General features: G+C 38.4%; 1 protein-coding gene across 2 annotated transcripts in view; it reads left to right on the plus strand.

Moving 5' to 3' along the window:
• MPPED1 (metallophosphoesterase domain containing 1) overlaps positions 1-20,461 on the plus strand; it is a 64,947-nt gene that overhangs the window by 38,376 nt on the left and 6,110 nt on the right. For both annotated transcript variants that reach the window (XM_075161722.1, XM_075161712.1), the window contains exon 5: positions 15,698-15,813. In XM_075161722.1, the coding sequence (XP_075017823.1) occupies positions 15,698-15,813 (116 nt within the window). The remainder of the gene's footprint in view (positions 1-15,697; positions 15,814-20,461) is intronic.

Raw genomic sequence — 20,461 nt, forward strand, 5'->3', positions numbered from 1 at the left:
TCTCAGAACTCAATAAGAAAGCTAAATTTCATGCAGTTGCTTGTTTAATATCCTAAAATAATTTTATTTTCCAGCCTTGTAAATACGCATCTAGCTTTTTGAATGGATTTGTTTAATTGGAGAATTCCCAATTATAGTTTATATTTGTTGCCCATACATGACTCTATTTAATGAGAAGGTGAGCTATCTAGAAATTATAAGACTGGGGCCCCAGATCCTGCCTTTCCATTTCTGGTTACAGCCCTGAGCTTCTATCTTACTTCACCCTTTGTAAAAATAAGTACAAGCTAAAGATATCCCTCCTTTATAAAACAGGTTAATCAATAGTTGCAAAGTACATTGAGAATGCTGGAGGTAAGGTCTGAGTGAATGCCAACCAGCATTAACTTAGTGCCTTTACCGGTAGCCATCTGCGTTTTTATATATCGCCTCTACACAGTTAGATTGTACTTAACTTCTTAAGATGTTTCAGTTTTAAAGTAAACCATGAGAGCTTGATTGGTTTGCAAAACATGCCAGTCTTTAAGGCCTTTTAAATATGTACCATTTGTGTGTGGTTAAATATTTTCAATAGCACTGGGTATTTTGACCTCTATTATTATATAAAACTCAGTGGTTATTTTTAATTGCATAGAAGAAATGGGACACTGATTTGTCTCAGAAACCAATGCTCTAATTCTCCTGGGCTCCAAGGGCAAGATTTCAAGTGCCAGATTGAACCTCTACTCACTAACGAAAATTTAACTGCCTTAAACGTTAATTACGCTAGTATTATCATCAAACAGAGAGCAGCCATTTTGAAATGCAAGCTGCAAAGCACAAAAGCTGCCATTTAGCAATTAGTATTTGCAACACTGGTATCTTAGACCACGGATTATCAGTATAGATGATAAGGGAGAGGAGTATAAAAACATTAGATGCTTCATGAGAAACTTGGGAATTCCAAGATGTTAAAAGTGTCCAGAGCAATCTTGAATTTAAAGGGTGGCTATGTTTGGCCTAGGGGGCTGATGCTTTTGACAGTGCACCATACAGTGTTGGTTGCCCGATCTGGATGAGCAAGGCATCAGTAAGAATGCAACGTGCTTCCTTCTAGCCCGGACGTAGCTTCCCACCGTAGCCCAGACGGTGGGAACTGTTGGGTTTTTTTTTCCCATATAAAGCCTGGGCACCATGATTTTTTTCATAAAAAGCTAGGCACAGGAAGATGCATTCTGGTTTCATCCCAGCAAAACCCAGGACATGGCCAGAACATATTCACAGACCTGGAAGCAATCTTGTGTAGAGAATAGCCATACTTGCTATGAATGTAAAACAAAGACTTTGGTTCCTCAATAGCATTTATTGTAAATTGGAAAGCTGCTGGTTGGAAAGTACTTTTAAGCAACCTAATTTGTTCTGGACTGCTATGAGAAAAGTCAAACTGGCAGATAGAATAACCCAAATAATTCTACATAATAATTCTATATAATGTACTTTTGACTGCTAAGCCTTCCCAAAGATGAAGCCATTTTCCAGAGGGGTTTAATTTATTTTTCAGTAACATACAAAATCATAACATAGAAGTAAAAATACAGCAAGCAGGAACACCAGAGAGGTGGCAGAGAATCCATCCTTAGGTGTTTTTAAGACTTGGCTGGACAGTTGTGGCTGACCAGCTCTAGTGGTGGGGAGTGGTAGGGAGTCGTAGGTTGGACTAAAGGTCCCTTATGAGCAATGTTTCTGTGATTCTGTCAATCCCACTATGGAGCTAGAGCTAGGTGTCAGTGTTGATAGCTGAAATGAACAGGTATCAACAAAGTCCTTACAATAGGGAGCTTTGCTGTTGGTATCAAACTCCCTACAAGCAGCAGATGGTCCCGAAAGGTGGTTTGGAAGTCAGGAAGCCGAGATAATAGCGGAAATTTGAATTTGAATTTGAAGCAGAAGGTCTTTTCTGTGTCATCAGACTCAGTATTATCTCTATGATGACGTCATTCATGGAACCACATTAATAAATGATTAGTGAGTATTTCATTTACAGATTTTCAGCCTTCTATTATAGTTCATTACCCCCACAATGTTACTGTTTTGCAGGTAAAAGTTGCAGTGTTAGCTACAGCTGGAATGAAGATAGACTGTACAATCCACCTGTGCCTCTGCACTGCTAAAGATTTTAATCGCACAATTACACACTGTGTTTGCACAAAAAACCCTGATGCATTCAGTGCACAAGATCTGCTGTGCTTGTTGAATGAGTCAACTATATGTTATTCCTTTTATAGTCATTAATTCAGAATTGCCGTGTAAAAATAAATGCCTATAAAGGTGCACGTGCATTTTTGTATCAACGTGAGAACGCCTCTCTGAGGCTCGTACTTGCATGTGTGATCCTGAGTGTAGCTACATCTGCTTCTCTGCTGCACAAGGTTCCAATAATGGACTCTGCCCTACTATGTGTTTTTTCCATTGATTTTTTTACAACTCAATGAGTAAGTAACTTGGCTCCCTGTTCTCCTGTTGCATGCAATAACTAATGATAAGACCTGAAGACTAGTGAATTGACCCCTGATCAATAATCAGAAGCTGTTTTGTCTGGCAAAGATTATACTGGCTGTTCCCCCAATGTCTAATATTGCACCCCTGCCTCAAATTTATAGAAAAGCTGTGCATCTGCAGAAGAACAGGTATTCTATGTGTATGCACCGATCTTATGGAAAATGGCAGGAGTTCCAGTGGTATTTTCTATTAAAAGGTGGATTATTGACATTAATGGCAGTGTAAGAGTACACATTTTACTTGACATAGCAAGAGAAATGCAAGTGGCAGAAGGAAAATATCTTCTTCCTAGCCACTGAATTTCCATAATGCTTCTAAGCAGCTGTACACAACTGCCAAGAGGAAATTTGGTCCTCCTGCTTTCAAACAGGCATACAAGGTGGCAGGAGAGCATTTTATCTCTTTCAGCGCTTTTTTTCATTTTCCACAATGTGGGAAAGGAAGGGACAATCAAAGATCTCTTGCCAAACATACGACAATTTCATTATTCTAAATGACGTATTGGCCTGGATAGCTTAAAGAAGCCCTTTAGGATGAGATTGCCTCCAGACTCATTATCCAGAGAGTGGATTTTTGCTTGGCTTTGATTGTCTGGAGGAATCTATTCCTGTGAAACAGACCCTCATTTTTCTTTTTGCAGAATTACAGTTTTTTCTAGTGTCTCTGTATTCTCATTTCCTCCTTGCCTTCTTTTGTTATAGGCCATCTGGAACTTCAGAAACTTTCATTTCCCAGTCAGGGAAAATGGGAGAGCAAAGATTAATACCAGCCTAGAAAGACGTTTGTGACCATTTGTCCTGAAGTGACAGACACCTGGGCTGGACTCCTGGGTTTTTGTAGCTTCTCTCCAATGGAACGTTGATTAGATGTGGCCCCCGCATGTTTACACATGGGCCAGCTGCTCTCGTACAACATTGTTGTTCAGATAATGGGAACTGAGTGAAGCGAGTTAGGTGCGTGTATGTGGGGAGTGGTTTTTTGTCTGTTCACGTATTGTTTTTACTGAGCTTGGCATTCTGGGTCAGGGCCATTCAGTGAGTTCTGGCTATGTCAGAGAAGATGGCTGAATTCCTTCCAGTGTAAAAGACATCAACCTGTAGGTTGCATAAGTGAGTATCAGCCACCAGCTCAGCCCAAAGCAACCTTTACAGGGGGCTTATTCTCCAAATCATCATCCCACTTTGGTGTGAGGCCTGGAAATTTGTTCCAACCTGTTGGCCCTTTTCTTGGTGCACTGCAGCTATCTGTACTATTCCAGTATGCAGCTGAGTGTCTTTGCTCAAGCTGTACAGTCCAGTGTGATCAGTAGTACTTAGCTATAGGTGTGTAACTCTCATCTGATTTGTTATTTTCTTGTCCGATTTGTTTTTTCATCACAAAGTAGGTGACTTTGTTATACTCCTTCTCAAATGTTCTCTGTGTGTGTGTGTGCGTGTGCGCGCACGAGCACGCTTTGAATAGAAGGACTGGTAACTTCCATGTTTAACTGGGGTAGTTTCAAAGAGCATGCAAAGGGCAAAATGAGGCAGACTTATTTTTGTTCCATACAGACTCCAGGCCACCCATACCCTAGGTCTCCATTTCAGTGCCTTCCTCTCCATCTTTTCAAGAACAGCTGTAATAGTCTCTTTCATTCCTCACTGAATTCAGTTTCCATCAGTAAAATAATGTAGCAAAGATTTATAGATTCATTTCATCAGAGGGACACGCTTTCATTTTGCCAATGATGAATCATCTAATGTTTACTTTCCCAGACCTTGTACAAATCTTTATAGTCATTGAGGTGAACATTAATTAAAATGAAACTGTATTAAAATAAAATATTGACTTCATTTAACATAACATACCTCCCAAGTTGGGCTTGTGGCTTCCAGATAGAGCAGTAGCAGCAGCAGCAGCAGCGCAAGATGTTACACCGCAGGTTTCATTCCCTGTAAAATTTACAGAAAATAGTAACTTCCACCTCAAAGTGACCATTCAGATTCTTAGTTCTTATGCCCCCTTTCAAATCTGCAAAAGAACTATTCAATACTTTGCACATGGCTAAAATATATAGGGACTCAAAATTTTGTGTTATGGGACAAAACCATACTAGAACTTTTTCTAAGTAAAATAGCTGATCTTCATATGTTCTCTTCTTTCTGCACCCTCACTTGGTCAAAAGATAAAAATACAAATAACTAAAGTGCAATTGCTTCTGTACTAAAATACCACTCTCAAATTCTTGCAAACCTCAGATTAAGTAGATTTTTTATCAGGTGGCTTTTTTTCATGGCTAGCTCTGACAGTGCTACAGTTTTGTATGGATGGATGTGGAAATGCTGGATGTGGACATATTACAGAGTGCTGGGTTTTGGTTGCTCAGAAATACGTTTTTAAAATCGTAGATGTTCCCTAATTTGAAGTTGGGAACTATTTGGAGCTTTTTTAATTAATGACTTTGAGGCAGGCAGTGTAAGTGAGTAATTTAGGTAGACTGACATGGTTCTTGAAGAAAATGAAAATCATGAGTGGGAATAATGGACTCCACTCATTATTTAGAATTGAGGCATCTCGAGTTTCAGAAGTTTTGGGGAGGATGTTGGCATCTAAGCCTACTTGATGTGGCTGCATTACTATGGTTAGAATGGTTTTATTTCAGGCATTCAGTAAAATGTAAGTAAGGTGTGACAGGTGTAAGAAATAGCAACGTGTTTAGAAGAGAGAAAGCAAAATTCATCATCCTGTTAAAATATATTAATTAACAGTCTGAGGCAGATAGATACATGTTTAATTGTAGTTTAATAGAATGCTGGAGTGATATTTTTATTTCCTCTTCCATACTTATCAGAAACCATTTTCCATTTTGGAAAGCGCTGCTTCTAAAAACACTTAAAATCACAATACACTGTAGTTTAGTTTGCAGCATATGGAAGATCGCAAGAATGGTTTTTCCTGCAAAATGATTTTGATCTATTAAATTCAGCTGTTCAGGGAAGATGGTGGGGAGAAATGTAAGATACTGAACTCCTGAAGTGTGAAAGGTTTTCCAGTGGCAGAAAGTGAGACTTAAGAGTGCATTCTGGCTGTTTTAACATCAGAAACAGATCACTGGATTGTTTTTCTCCTCATTTTTTCTTTTTTTTTACTAGTGGCACTTTGCTAAAATTGGTGCATTTCATGTGATAAACATGTCTGGGAAAGTGTTTTTTTTTACATGACTTGGAAATACAGGAAATGGGAGTCTCATTCAGTAGACACTAGGTATACAGGTGCTATTGCTCATGTGAGCAATCACTGAATTCAGGAGAGGTCTTTTTAATGAACACTGCAGTACAAATTAAGTGACTGAAATGAATTAGCAAGAATCATTAACATATAGCTGAAAAAAATGTGTATAGAACAAAATAAAAATTTCTCAGGCTCCACTGTAGCATGTTAAAGGAACATAGTTGGTATTAACTAATTAAACTCTGCAATAGGTATGTGAGCAAATGAAAATGTAAACTGAACTACACCTATTGTAGCGCATAAATATTGTCAAAGTCAGACCAATGTGATAAATTCTAGTTATTATGTGCTCCTGAGAAATTTTATTTTTCCCTTTCCCACAGGATTTTTTTAAGTCACAGCAGTTTAGAATATCCCTTTTTTCTTTTCTTGTTAACAAACTTTCCGGAAAATGTTTTCTCTCAAATAAAACTTCTTCCCAATGTTGCCCAGGGCTGAGGAGTCTGGAACAGTTCAATCCTAGAATAGTCACAGTAGAGGAAAACCAGTAAGTGAAACACCTTTGCATGCTGCTTACTTGTACATGTTTGCATATTAGGGATATGGATCAATTCTCTAACACATTTCACAGTGACCTCTTGCAGAGTGAGCTTAATCAGTTACTGAAGCCAAAGATGCTTTGCATCTGCTTCGCAGTTGTGTTCCTCCACCGCCTGTACAAGTATGCAGGACATTACACTGCCTATGTGTGCATATATGCTGAATATAGACCAGAAGTTACGTTGATTTCACATAACATTTTTGGGCAAGTCCTGTTTCTTGTAATGTCTGAACACATTGTGTGGCTTTATATTTCTGTGTGTGAGTGGGGATTTGCATTTGCTTGTTTTGTTGCAAATGTTTCTAGCTTTAGTTAAATTTGAGAGGAGTAGAAAAATACATTGCTTTAGTTTAATTATCTTGGTAGAAAAAAGTCCTTTCTTGGGCAGTAATTATTAGTTGTATATTATTAAAAGGAAGTAGTTCACATTCAGTTACTTAGTAGAAATAATTGAATCTTCTGATCCAGTAAACTAGCTCACTTTGGATTCAGCTGGTTTTTAATTTAAGACCTATAGAAGAGGAGACCTGTAATCTCACTACAGGGAATTGGCTTTACTTTCCTGCAGTTCATAAACCACAAGAGTGAAATTGCAATCCCCCACAGCAGTTTTCTCTTTATTTTTCACATTTGCTTGAAAGTTTAATTTTATGAGACAGAGCTGATTTTGAAGTTTAAAGTGCTTTTTTTGTTGTTTTGGTGCTTTTTTTCCCATTTTTTCTTGAACAAAAGGACTACCAGCTCTATCTGTAGTCTGGGCTGTAGTCTCAGACAGCAGCAATTTCAGGATGTTTCAAAGATGTAAACACAGTTGGGTACTGCAATGAGCCCTTTGGCAATATTCCAAGAGAAACACAAATAGCTAACTAGTTTGGAGCGGATCTAGATGGAGCTGATTCTCAGCTGGAGTAAATTGGCAGAGCTCCACTGGCTTTTGAGCTGTTTACACCTGGTAAGAATCAGCCTCCCTACTTCATGGTAGCTTGCATGTATGCATTTTCCCTAGGTTTTTACACAATAGATGCGTTACTACATCAAGAGGTAGATGGTGACTTTAAATTGTGCTCTATGTGAAGAACTGTAAATAGAGCCACCATCACAGGAACTAATTGTTGCACAGTTATCTGAGTTCTTTCTCTTTTCCCTGACCAGATTTTAAAGGGAAAAGTAATTTACCACTTGTTGTGAAGCTGTTTAACTTCAGAACACTTCCTTTGGATTTGTTGTTCGTAAGTTAATTTTATTTAATAAATTAGGATTGTTTAATATGAATTAATGTGAGGATTTTCTTCCCCAGTAAGAAATCAGAATAAATTGGAACCAATATTAAAACAGAGGCTGCACCTGTGTGTGTCAAATATTTCTAATCACATAATTTACATCAGATAAGTATAAAATTTTTTTTAAAGTTATCTCAGAATTCTTAGCTAGCTGAATGAGCATCCAGATGTTAAAGCTGTACCTTTTGATATACAGCATTATATTGCAGCAGCTGGTTTCCACCACTGTACTGTGGGGTGAATTTAGGACTGCAGGAAAATATGAATTCGGAATTTAGGATTGCTTGGATGTTGTTCACTTCAGGTAGAAACATGGCATATGAAGTATCAGTATGTGCTTTTTTAAACAAGAGGTAAGTTCATCTGTTGCTAAATTGAAAATGTTAAAAATAATACACTTTATGCATATATGCACACGTGCTGTATTAATTTATTAGTTTTGGAAGCATTTTCATGCTTGTTTAAATCAAAATGGCTTTGAAATTTCTAAGGAAAAGAAGGTAAAAAAAAAAAAACAAAAAGGAAGGAAAAAAAGAAAAGAACTGGCAGACAGTTAGTCCATATGGCCTAATTACTCCTGGTATTTTGAGAAAAGAATGTAAACCTGGTAAGTTACTAACCTGAGAAGTGGCTACGGTGAGGGCCTTTTTTATCGATTCTCAGTGCACCTATTACATCCTACGTATTTTAGTCATGTTTCATCTAGGAGGGTCCCTCTAGGAGCTGCATCGTAAAAAAACCCACAAGTATAGCGTCTCCATTTGAAGGGATATTCCATCTCCTCAGTTAGCAAACTTCTGCAAAGTCTTAGAGGACTACAGTAAACACTAACTAGCTGGATGTGTGGAAGAACATTATTTTTCTTTAGCTGTCTGGTCATTTGATAGTGAAAAACTGTAAAGATGCCATGCATAGATGGAGCTCAAATTATTTTTCCTTACTCATTGGCCCATTCATGGCAAGTTTTAAATTTAAAATGATATGGTGACTGTACTGTGGACAGAGAGGCATGTTAACTTCTCCTCTCTCGTAACCCTTCTCTCTGTGACTATCGGCTATCAGTGTCTGAAGTACAGTCGCATAACCTGGCTGTACCTATGTTTTTACATATTGAGGATCAGAGAGACTGAGGGAACAGACTTCTGAGACATCAGGAGCTTGACACCTTAGCCCTGCATTAAGCCCGCAAAACTGTACTGAAAGTCTGTACAGTTCTATATCTGTACCCTCAGCACTGAATCTCTTGGCTAATTATTCCAAATCAGCTTTTTAGTTTGTTTGTTGGGTTTATTTTATTATTTAAAAAAAAAAATCAGATGGGATATTATCATTTGGCTGTGAGCAGAATGGAATAAACTATTTGCATTTGGTGTTGGCATGTTTTAAATTCAGTCTCATTAATTTTTCTTCTTACCTGTTATCTTCTGTTTTCTTATTATGAAGATAAAGTAGATTTAATTTTATTTTTCATTGTTTTATAACAGATTAGTGTTTAGAAATGATCAGTTGCTTTTAGTCACAGCTCATTCTTTCTTCTTTCCAGTCAGAGATGTACGAAGTTCTTTACTAAACAAAAGATGAATGATTTCATGTGTAACTCAAATTGCAAAAGAAATAATTATTGACAAAGGAAGGGCCATGTTCTGATTTTAACCTTCTTTCCCTTTTTTGAAAACAATAATTTGATCCAGTTTCAAGAATGACAACCTTGGATGCAAAGTAAGTAAGGCAAAAAACCAAGAACACAGCAAACTTCCCCATGGAAGAAATGTTGTCTCTTGTGGCCAGCAGACTGATAGAGGATCTGAGTTCAATTTACTGCTCTCTACAGCCTCCCAAAGTAACGTTGTGCAAGCTATCTAGTGTGTTAGCACCTACATTCCCCTCCCTTCTGCTTTCTCCTTTCCACCTGCTGAGCTGTACTTTGTGGCTATGTGTTCCAGGGGATAATCTTATGTGAGATTAACCATCATTAGTTTTAAGTATAACACCTTAGCTTTCATTAAAAAAGCCCTGATTCCAATATTATGAATGAGCAAATCTAAGTTTCTTTTTTGCGTAATTTAATTCTTTTTGTACGCTGCTTTCATACCTCTTCTCTAAAATCATACCACCCTTGTCTTTCTCGCATGGAAGTTAGTCATAATATAAGTCTCCTCATACTCCTCAAAACTTCTGAAACCCAGTTCTCTTTAAATCTCAGTTATGCTGTTAAAATGCTCAGATGCCAAGATACTGGAATGGTATTTCAAAGTCTTTAAACAAACAGCACCCTGCCAGTCCTCCTTGGCCCTAATGGTCTAATAGCTAGTTTCCTGCCTGCTTTGGATGGTCCTCTTGAATGAGAGGAAGAAAAGACAGAAAGATGAGTATTATTTCACAACTACTTTAGATGTAGAAACACACCAACACCCCACAAAAAAAAGGTGAACTTTTATGAATCCTTACTTGGAGACAAAATTGAGTAAAAAGCAGTAGAAATATTCAGTGAACAGTTACTTACTGAGGCAGTTGCAGAGATTGGGAAAATTCAACTAATGCAGTGATGGGGAACGTAAAAATACGAACACCTGAAGGACGTGAACGCCAGGCAGACAAGGAAGGTATACAGTGTATATAGTACTGTATACCCACGTTCACAGGTCTGGAGCTAGTTATAATAGTAAGATTAAATCAAGACCAGGAAAAATTAGACTTAAATGTCCAACAGTGAGATTTCTTGGGCTGGGAATCAAGATGTGTTGGAGTTTTGCCTGTGATTGCCACTGCTGATTCTAACTGCTTTTTGGTGCTCCGTGGCCCTTGACTGGTTACTTTTACCAGTATGACTTTCAGCATGCATAGTCCAATCTTCTAAATATTGAATATGTGCAGCTCTGCAATCGTCAGGAAGGAGAGTTGGAATGAGAAGATTGAGTTGGTCCATTCTTCTCCCGCTGAGCTTCTTTACAGTCACTGGCCAATATCTGTTTATTTTCCAGTAGGAGAAAAATGACAGCTGTTGTGGAGGAAAGACTGGAGCAAGTTACATGTGTTTGTGAACCTTTGAACTTTATTTGGTAAGCAAAGGAATTGTAATGAGAGAACTTGCCTTTCCGATGCAAAAAAGATTTCTGTAGGAAACTTTGTAGAAATGAGGAGGTACAATGATCTGCACATTGTGTTTTAGTTCTGTATTTTTTGCTACTAAAGTGTTTGCAAGATGCTGCCCACCAATCCCTTTGATACGCTAATGGCTATTCAGTCAGCTCCCACCCATGGCTTGCCGTGTATATTGGACTATGCAAGGGAGTTTTCCCTTGAAATCAAAGAGAGTAATTGCGTACCTGCTGGTGGCAGGATTTGTCTTATTCAACTGGACAACCTAGAGGCAGCTGATGCAGTAAATCTTGCAGTCCTGAAGTTCTTGTGGTAGCTGAACCCCACAAGCACTACGGGCAGTGCTGTGGTGGGAATATTTGACTGCCTGCTGGCTGCCTGCCATGTTCATCTGTAGCTGATGACCAACTACTGGAGGGTCCCCTTGAGCTGGTAAGCGTACAGAGGGGAAGGAGTCCGTTCTTTTAAGTTAAATCATTTAAATTGAATCAACGTAATGGAGAATCAGATTTCACTCTCTCGTTGCTTGTAATAGAAAATCCATGCACATTGATAGTTTTCCCCAGTCAAGTATCCTTTTTTGAGTCCCTTCTTTGCACATCTGCTGAGCAGATTGAGATGGGTTTGAGTGGTTTGAAAATTTAAAACCTTCAATTTTCACGTAAATTACAGGTCAAATCTGTGTGGTGCATCACCGCCCTTTACGGTAAATCACATGTAAAACTAAGTTATGCCCCATTTAAATGACAAAAGGATTCTTGGACTACATGATAGCTCTTTCCAGTAGTAGCTGAATAAAAGAAGAAAAATTATTAAATAATTAAGGCGGTAATATGTTTGACCACTTTTTTTTTAGTATGACTTTTTTCTGTTATTAGTGTAACAGAAATGCTCCTTTCAAAGACAACTAAAGCGCTAATGATAGCTAAGAAGGTCATTCCTAGGAGGTTAAATTGGTTTAATTAGAATTTATGAGAAGGTTACTATAAGAGTGCAGAAAGATGTTAAGGGGTTAACCTATAAGAGATTACATTGTAGTCAGTGTTCTGTTAAAGTTTGAATTAATTTTTCCCATGGGTTTTTCACATTCTAATTTTCAACTAAATGAGACATCTGTTTCAGAAAAGGAAAATTTGCTATGGTTGTCATAGCAACTATCATTCTGTAAGAAAATTATTCCAATGGTTACTTTAGAACAGAAAGATAGAAATTCAGTACATAAAGCAACATCCGATTCTAGCACAAATTCTGATAATTCAGCCCTTTTTGTGTGGTGGATTATTTGACCCGCAGAACTTTTCGTGTGTTTTTAACATAAGGTTAATTGTGCTGTAAGCAAATTCACTTCCAATATGTTTTCCCCCTAGAGTCTTATATGTAGACAATCATTATTCTTATCATAATAATAATACAGTTGAATTTCAGTTGTATGTGGAGAGACTCAAACTATTTGCTTTAAGAAGATAAGACCTAAGTCAAAGTACATTTCTACACATGAGGGCTTCACTTCAGAGGTGAAATACATTCATGATGTATGTCTTTAATTGCCAAATACATTTTCTTGGGTTTTTTTTGAGAACAGCAGATTTTTCTCTTAACAGAACATACATGACAGTATTTTTTTTGTAAAATGTAAAATATTATTGAAAAGTAATTTATAAAAAAATTACACTTTTCCTTAGCAAGCAGTAACTGGGGATCCAGAAATTTGGTGCTTGATATGAAGACTTAAACTTTCAGGTTCCGTTGTAAATGGAAATTTTAGACAAAGTTGTCCTTGCACGATGTCCAGGTCACAGACTTGTTAGTGGGTATTACAGAAGATTTTTTTTCCCTACTCAGAAACTTTGATGGCTGTTTTGCAATAAATTTTCAGAAGAAGGGAGTTGGGGATTTATAAAATCCCTGTGTGCATATAAAGATTGTTTTGCTTTGGGGGTGGGGGCACTGAAGTGTATGATTTGTCTTTCTTCTCTCAAATGTAAAGCACACCAACATCCTCCGCTGAATTCTTTCTTGGACTTCAATTTTTTTTTGTCAGAAGTATTCCAGACGTTTCTTTCGATCTTGGGATTGTCACAAAAGACAGCATAATGGCAAATCACACAAGTTGTAACATCTCCCCTTCACAAAAGAACAGCTCCAGCATGCATAACTTACCAGCCCTGCGCTCAGGCAGCTACACGCTGCAGTCACCACAAAGAGAGGGAGGGACGGGGGAAAGTGCTTCTTGTCTTAATAAGCAGATCATGCCTATTCATAAGGGGAAACGGGCTTTTGAAGAAGTGGCCATGTACAGGCTAGCCCTAGTAGAGGCAGGCAGAGGCTCTCACAGCTGCCGATGCCCTTCGTGGTCATTCGGACTTCAGCAGGATTAAGCTGACTTCTGGCAAGAGCTGTGACAGTCGTGATTATTTCTCTTTGTAAATGCTTCATTGTATCCTTAAAATAATTATTCCATACATTTTTGACCTTTGGCAAATATTGATCTTTCCCCTCGGTTTCTTTCGCAGTGACCACGGCCCATTCTGCTGTGTGTGGCACACCTGCGGGGTGCAGGATGGCGCCTCGCCTCCCTTCCCTCTGGGGACACGGGGACGGTCCTGTCCATGCCCAGCGGCACTGGGGCGAGTGACGGGTGGCAGCAGGGGCCTGTATTCACTGGATCTGTCAGTGGCTTTAAAAGCATGATTTACTATGCCTACACTTCGTTTGACTCCCGTTTGCCCTTGCAAATATTTTCTGTCAGTGAGATTTTTGCTCCTGGAAAACTTGCTCTGGGCCTAAAGACAGTTTGCCAAACAGTTGAATATTTTCATCGTGGTGAAGGAAGGTACTTGGCATGTAAGGTGTGGAACACAATCCCAAGGCAGGGACGGATGGAGAGTTTAGAAAAAGCCTAACCTCTGTAAGGCCTCCTACTTCTGTAATATCTGAGCATGTCACAGACTTCAGTTTGTTTATTTTTCAGGGCATTCCTGTGAGATAAAAATACTCCCATTCTGTCAATGGTGAGCTGAACATAAAGACAGGCTGATCAAACTCCACAGACTGTGGTTTGGTTCTGCATGACAGTGTTACACAGGAACATCGCTGGTAGCTTGCTGCAAAATAAGCCAGTAACTAGACCATGAGTTACTGCCCCGGCAGTAGGAAGGTGAGAAGTCATGTACCTGTGAGCCAGGTGCTATTCCTCCTATGAGGAAAGGCTACTAGGAGATGAACAGGTAACCAGAAAAGTATGATTTCATATCCCTGATATAGGGATATATCTTTTTCTCAGCCAGCTGCCCTGGTCTGAGCTACGTGACTCAGAACAAAGTTTCCGCTTCATTGCTACTGCTATTAGCATCTCTTCTTCACACACCTTCTTTACCTCCCTCATCACAGCTTCTGGAGGCTGGGATGTATTTCTCGTCCCAGTGGCAGATGTACAACGTTTCACTTCCCCCCCCCCTCCCCCCCCCCGCCTTGGGACACCTGTTTATCCAGACCCTTGTTATCCAGGGCGCTGTGTGATGAAGAGCTAGGAGATGAGCTCTTAACCGTGGACACAGAAAGCCTTTCAGTCATCTGTCTAGAAAAGTTGAGGCTTTTTTTATCTGTGGAAGAAAGGCAGGAAACATTCTGCAAAGCTCCTTTCTTCCTTTCCTTGTAGCAGAATTTTCTTTTCTTCCCTCGAGTAAGCCACATCCCTTTATGTTTTAGCAAGCTCTATTTTTCAAGCTGTTTTCAATAGACATGTGCTGTACAGCATTCCGAAAGGAAAAGTGGGAAATACATCATCCTGAAGATTGCAGACGTGCTAATTTTTGAAATGTTAGTCAAGGATCAGTAATGGAAGAGGATGAATAATAGCTTTATGGGCATTTTCTTTTGTCTTTGCCATACATGATGTAAAGTGGAGTTCAGAGAATTTGTTTGAAAGAATTCTTTCTGTCTTTTGATGCGGTGAGAGAGTGTAAAGCTTTCCTCAACAAAGTAACATCTCAAAGGGAACTCTGGTTGATGTGTATGTATTTATAAACACTAATGCTGCAATTATCATAAACCTTATTAAATCACAGCAGCCTATTTGTTGTTCTCCAAATACGGACATGGCCAGAACACGTCAGTCAAAAAATTATAAAAAAATTCCAACCTAAAACTAACCCCTCAATTTTATGAGCTAGAATTAGAGCATAGTCAGCAAGACATAATTTACCACTGTGATATAATTGCTGTGAAATACGTTTTTTTTAATCAATGGGATAGCAAGATATGGATAAATTGTGTTCTGACTGGCAGTGTTACAGTCCCACTGTTCCACGATGAGCTGCTGCATAAATATGTTTTAAAAAATGTAAATACCCGTCTGATAAGAAATCCTGAATACAGAAAGTCCTACTTAAAAGCAAGTCAACACACTAGAAGACAGAAGAAAATTCTATGTAAGAAAAGAAGCCATATTCTTGTTCTCATGGGATGCTTCCAATTAGGGAAACAAAATAGCATAGGTGAGGTCTCCAGCTTTGGAGCGGGATCTGTCATTGTGCCAGGATCTGTCCTTGCGCAACCTGTCATAGGCTAAAGGCCAAACGTGACAGGACCCAATGTGAAACATATATCCACACCTAGGTGTCTGAGACAGGTGTTCTTGTAGATGCTGTGGGAGTCCAGCATGCTAATCCACACATGGAGATCTTGGTATCCAGGTCTTGTAAGAGTTACTTTTCACCTAGTTAGAGGAATACTGTGAATATTTTACTGTATGCTGCCTGCTGAAAGTGGTAAGGACTGCACTGATTTGCCACACAAGTTAAATAACACTGGTTGTATGGAAAGAGGGTTTTACTGTGCACGCAAAGAAGAAAATGAATGCTATTTGTGTCTCCAAATTCCATGCTAGTAGAGAGTCAATCTCCGTATTTTAATTAGATAACCAGTACATGGAAGTAGCACTGAAGACATTCTCCTCCTCTCTTGGCAGGCAACCTTGGTTTTATGGCTGGGGCTTTAATCTTCCACGAGGCCAAGCACTATTAGAGAAATGGAACCTTATTCCAGATGGAATAGATATTCTTATAACACATGGACCACCTCTCGGTAAGAAAATACTAGTGCTCTTAGCTGTGTATTTCAGATGACTATACAGTAACTGATGGCTCTCCTTAGACAAAGAGTGCAATCCTGACTTAAAAAGTCAAAAGTAACATCTGTACTGATTTCAGCAGCACCAGGACTTCAGCTCAGGTTTATGTTTCATGATTACCTATGCTTAATGGTAGGGAATTAAATAATGGCTTAAAAAATAAAGCCTTAACACATAAAGCCCTAATGAGCTTTATCAATAAGCAAGGTCTAGTTTTCCTATGCATCTGTCCGCTCTGCCACTGGTGGAATTAGTAGATTTAAAGCGTGGAGCCTGCTTGAAGAGAAATGCAGGATTGGGATCTTATTTTTTTTTAGCATTGTCTTTCTCCCTCACTTGCAGTAGCAATCCCCCACCGACAATCCCCACCGACAAGTACCCACCGAGTCTGTGTTTTTCCTCATCATGCTGACTTGGTGCATCTTCTGCCTCACAAACCCAAATGCTGCCATTGTTTGCCTGTTCTTTGGACAGCGTGGGTGAATTGCCTATCTTTAATACAATCTGGCAACACTAACAGACCAACAAGAAATAGTTTTGTATTTGTGTTTTACAAATATTAATACAAGAGATATAAAAGCCAGGAGAGATTTCTTGTATTCCTAGATAATAGTGAAATTATCTCTGTTACGGAAATAATGTAATCACAGAAACTTGTCCAGTAAGGCTTAAGGCTTTTAACATGTTTTTCAATGTATTTAACATACAGGAAGCTATATTTAATGCAACTATGTGTTTAACTCTCACTAATTTAATAAATGGACACGAAAGTGAAGCATGCACTTAAGTGTTGTACTGGGTCTTACGGTGGAGGAGTGCTTTGTGTGAAATGAAGGCAGTTGATTTCTTTAAATCTTTAGATTCCCCCATTTCCTGAAGCTAAAACCCTCTTGTCTTCCACTCTTTCTTCTCCTCTTTCAGAGCTTGGAGGAGAAAGTATCTAAAGGGTTTGTGTTTTGTTATTTTCTTTAGAAAGACATGTTTGCATTCCACTGTTCACTAATCCTGGGGGAAAGGGCTTCTTTGTGAGCACAGTTTCTCACAGTAAGGGCGTGTGTTTTGATACTTCACCTAAGTGGAGTCTCATGCCATGCCTTGAATTGATTTTAATATGATCCTGTATCATAAAAGTGGATGGCAGAAATTAATTGTTTAGCCCTTAAGATATCAGCTCCAAATCGTTAGTACTGGGGATAATCGCTGTTAGGATCGAAGGCATGATGTTGGGTCTTTGATATAGTTTTTTTTACAAGTCATATTTAAAACTTTTTCAGAAGCTTTTCCAGCACTTTTAAAGCCATTTTTAAAACCAGCTGATCAGCTGTAAAGAAATCCAGCCTTCAGCTAATCCAAAGAATATCCCTGTATCTAGCACTTGAAATCCAGTGTTGGAAGGTGGAGAGAGGGGTTTGCACTACCCAGCTTCAGCCACCTTGCTAATTTAGCCACTTGGCCTCTCCAGGCAGCCTCTGGGATCAGCAGAGGGAGGAGAACCTCTAAAGAGCACTGCAGAGCCGGCACTCAACAGACATGCTTTGATAATAAATTTAATAGTAAATTTAGTCATTTAAAAGCATTTAATAATTGTAGTAATTCTGAGGAAGAGCCGCCCATCTTCATTGACTGTAGTGGCGTAACTTGAATTCCCCCCATCTCCATGTCTCAGTATTTGTTCTCTTTTTTTTTGAATTCTTAAGCTTCTACCATACTCCAAGGATTTTCTTTTTTAAAAGGTCCCGTTTCTTTGTCTTATTGATGCATTAATAGATAGCTCAGGCACAGAACCCTCTGCCTGAGGGCATCAGCTGTTGGTCTCCCTGACACCCATGGCAACAAATATATGATGCTTCAAAAGAAATGAGCACTCTGCCTAACTTACAGAACCTCCTGATTGTGTAGCTGTGTCCACAGACATCTTGGGAGACAGGATCCTCCTTGACCTTCCCAGGCAATTATTTTAACCAGAAAGCTGATTACTGTTGTTCTGATCTTGGATAGCATCACTAGAGCTGTTCCTAATGATCATAAATAGCAATCAGTGCTCTTGCAAATTCCTCTTTTTTCTCCAGCATGGCTGCCTAAATTCTGTCCATCATCAATTTTCTGTGCTGCTTTCTCATTCTCTCACTTCAAAAGAGTGCGCATCCTCCTAAATTAATACTACATTATTAGATAGATTTAAAATTGCCTGCATGATTTAGATGCAGAAGCACCATTAAGAGTTAATGAACTTTGTGTTTCTAAGTCAGTTAGGTACATAACAAAAATCTGAGTAATTTTTTTTGTCTGTTTTAGAGTAGTGCTTTGGGATGAAACCAGGGCAGGGATACACAGGAGGTTCACACAGGATGAGAAAACAAAGGTTAAAACAGCTTTTACTGACCATTTTATTAGTAACCTGTTTATTATTAATAAAGATATGATACATATTTCATAGCTTATGAAATATTGTATTCATGATTATAGGTTCAGTGCTAATGCTCATTTCTACATCAGCATATTTTTGTTACTTTTATGTATAGTATAACTTTTAAAGTCTTTTCCCTGATTCCTAAAGATCTGCATTTGTGATTCTTTTATTTATCTTCAAAAAGTTCACTGTTCTTTTCTTTGTTTGTTTTTAATTTAATTTCACCTTTAAGTCTTCATTTGTAGCTGTCTGCTTGATTGTCTATGACAAAGATTTATACTTTCCTGACAGCTGCAGAAACCTGTTTCAAGTAACCAAACATTAAAAAAACCCTAAGATGAACTCTAATTGTTAGCTAGGTGTAATCAATTATTCTTAGTTTGTGTAGTCAGGTGTACATAATAAGCTGCAAACATATGGGAAAGCTTCAGAAGGGTGATAATGCATGTAAACAAAAACATGTTCAACATAAATAATGCTTAATTTAATGGAGAAGTTAATTTTATGGATTATTGTTTGTGAAGTTTTTGAAGTGGAAATAGTTTTGGCTTTATGTTCACCACAGACATTTTGACAATTAACTGTTTCAAATCATTGAAGTAACAAAACCTATGGTTATAAGTTTGACATCTTTAATATTATTATGCCCTACAGTGAATTTTGACCTGCATTGGATACCAAGAGTGGCTAGTAAAATCAGTTACCAGAATTGAACAGTGCTCTGCTCTGTCTGTAATTCAGCAGGGCTTTGTCTTTGTACCTTCTCCCAACAGGAGCCAAGCAGTGTCTTCAGAGGCATCTGAATGAATTAGGAGTCTATGACCATTATCAGAACTTCCTCTTTTTGACACTTAGGATGCCGCATTCCCAACTCATTTCTGAAAATTGGACTTAGCTCTCTGAGTAACCATGATACAAGGGCAAATTTTTACCATTTTCATAAAACCCCACAGTATACTGAGCCCAGTTTTCAAGCACTGGCATCTAAAGAGGTCTTTCTCAATGTGTGAACCTACCCTGAAGCTCTAGCAAAACTGAGAGCTTTTCCAAGAGCTTAGATACCACAGTTCTGGTCTTTCAAGCCAGTTGGTTAGCTGCTATTTAGCCATGCTTGAGCAGACCTCAAAAGTAAGCATATGAAAACTAGGTCCAGTCTCTATACCTCTCTGGCTGACTACCATTTTCTCAAAGGCACAATATATTCATTCTATTGCAGCAATCTAAGTCATAGCATACAAAGCTATGACAGGGAAAGTACCAGAACAAATAAAGAAAACCAGAATGATTATATCTTTTAGGTTTCCAAATTTGAGCCTGATGAAAAGGGCAGAACAACAGAAGAAAAACAAGATTGGTTATTGCAAACCTTCTAATACAACAACATTCTTCTTATACTACTATTTTGAAGGAAACACGAGACTTCAGTTGGTAGTAAGCATCCCCCTGCAGTATGTTTTTAGACATATAAGCAAGTTGGTGTACATCTTTGTCTGTTCATAAAAAATGCATTTTTATACAAACTTCATGCAAGTAAATGTAGCACTTAAAAACATCTACTGCAGAAGGGCTGAGTGTCTCTTCCTACCTGAGGTCCATAGATTTAGGCTAGTGAGGCTTGCTGTGTCATGATGCGCTTAAACCAGTTTTACTTGAGGATGTTGTTTTTAGGCATTCTGTGGGTTCCTCACCTGATCCACTACTGTAAGATTCAATGTGATAACAGTATAGTTCTATTTTTAGCAACATAGATTCCATTACATCAGTTAAAATGTTCAATTTTAAAAACTAGATCCCAGGACTAGATTTAAATAGCTAAATGTTGATTTAGATTCTTTAGAGACTCACTTTGGACATACTGCTCTTTACACCTCACTCTCTTGAAGAAGAATGGATAAAGCATTGAGTTTTCCCATTAACAGCAGTGCAAAAAAGCTTTAATTGCAGTGATTTTTTTTTTCCTTGAAAAACCACTGGCAAGAGTTCTCATGGTCCTTTTTCTTCAGATGAGCTTTTATGGTTTTCCTCAAGTATTTTTCCTTCCTTCCTCTTCTACTTACCAAGGCAAACACTGTTTTTTCCATGTCAGTTCTTCTGTAGCTGCTTATGAAAAGCCACGAGACATGAAATCTTAGAAATACTGTATAGCAGTACAGCTTTGCAGATAACCTGTCTTCTTTTAAAGCTTTCCTTTC

This window comes from Calonectris borealis, chromosome 1 (assembly GCF_964195595.1).
Source record: "Calonectris borealis chromosome 1, bCalBor7.hap1.2, whole genome shotgun sequence".
Classification (NCBI taxonomy): domain Eukaryota; kingdom Metazoa; phylum Chordata; class Aves; order Procellariiformes; family Procellariidae; genus Calonectris; species Calonectris borealis.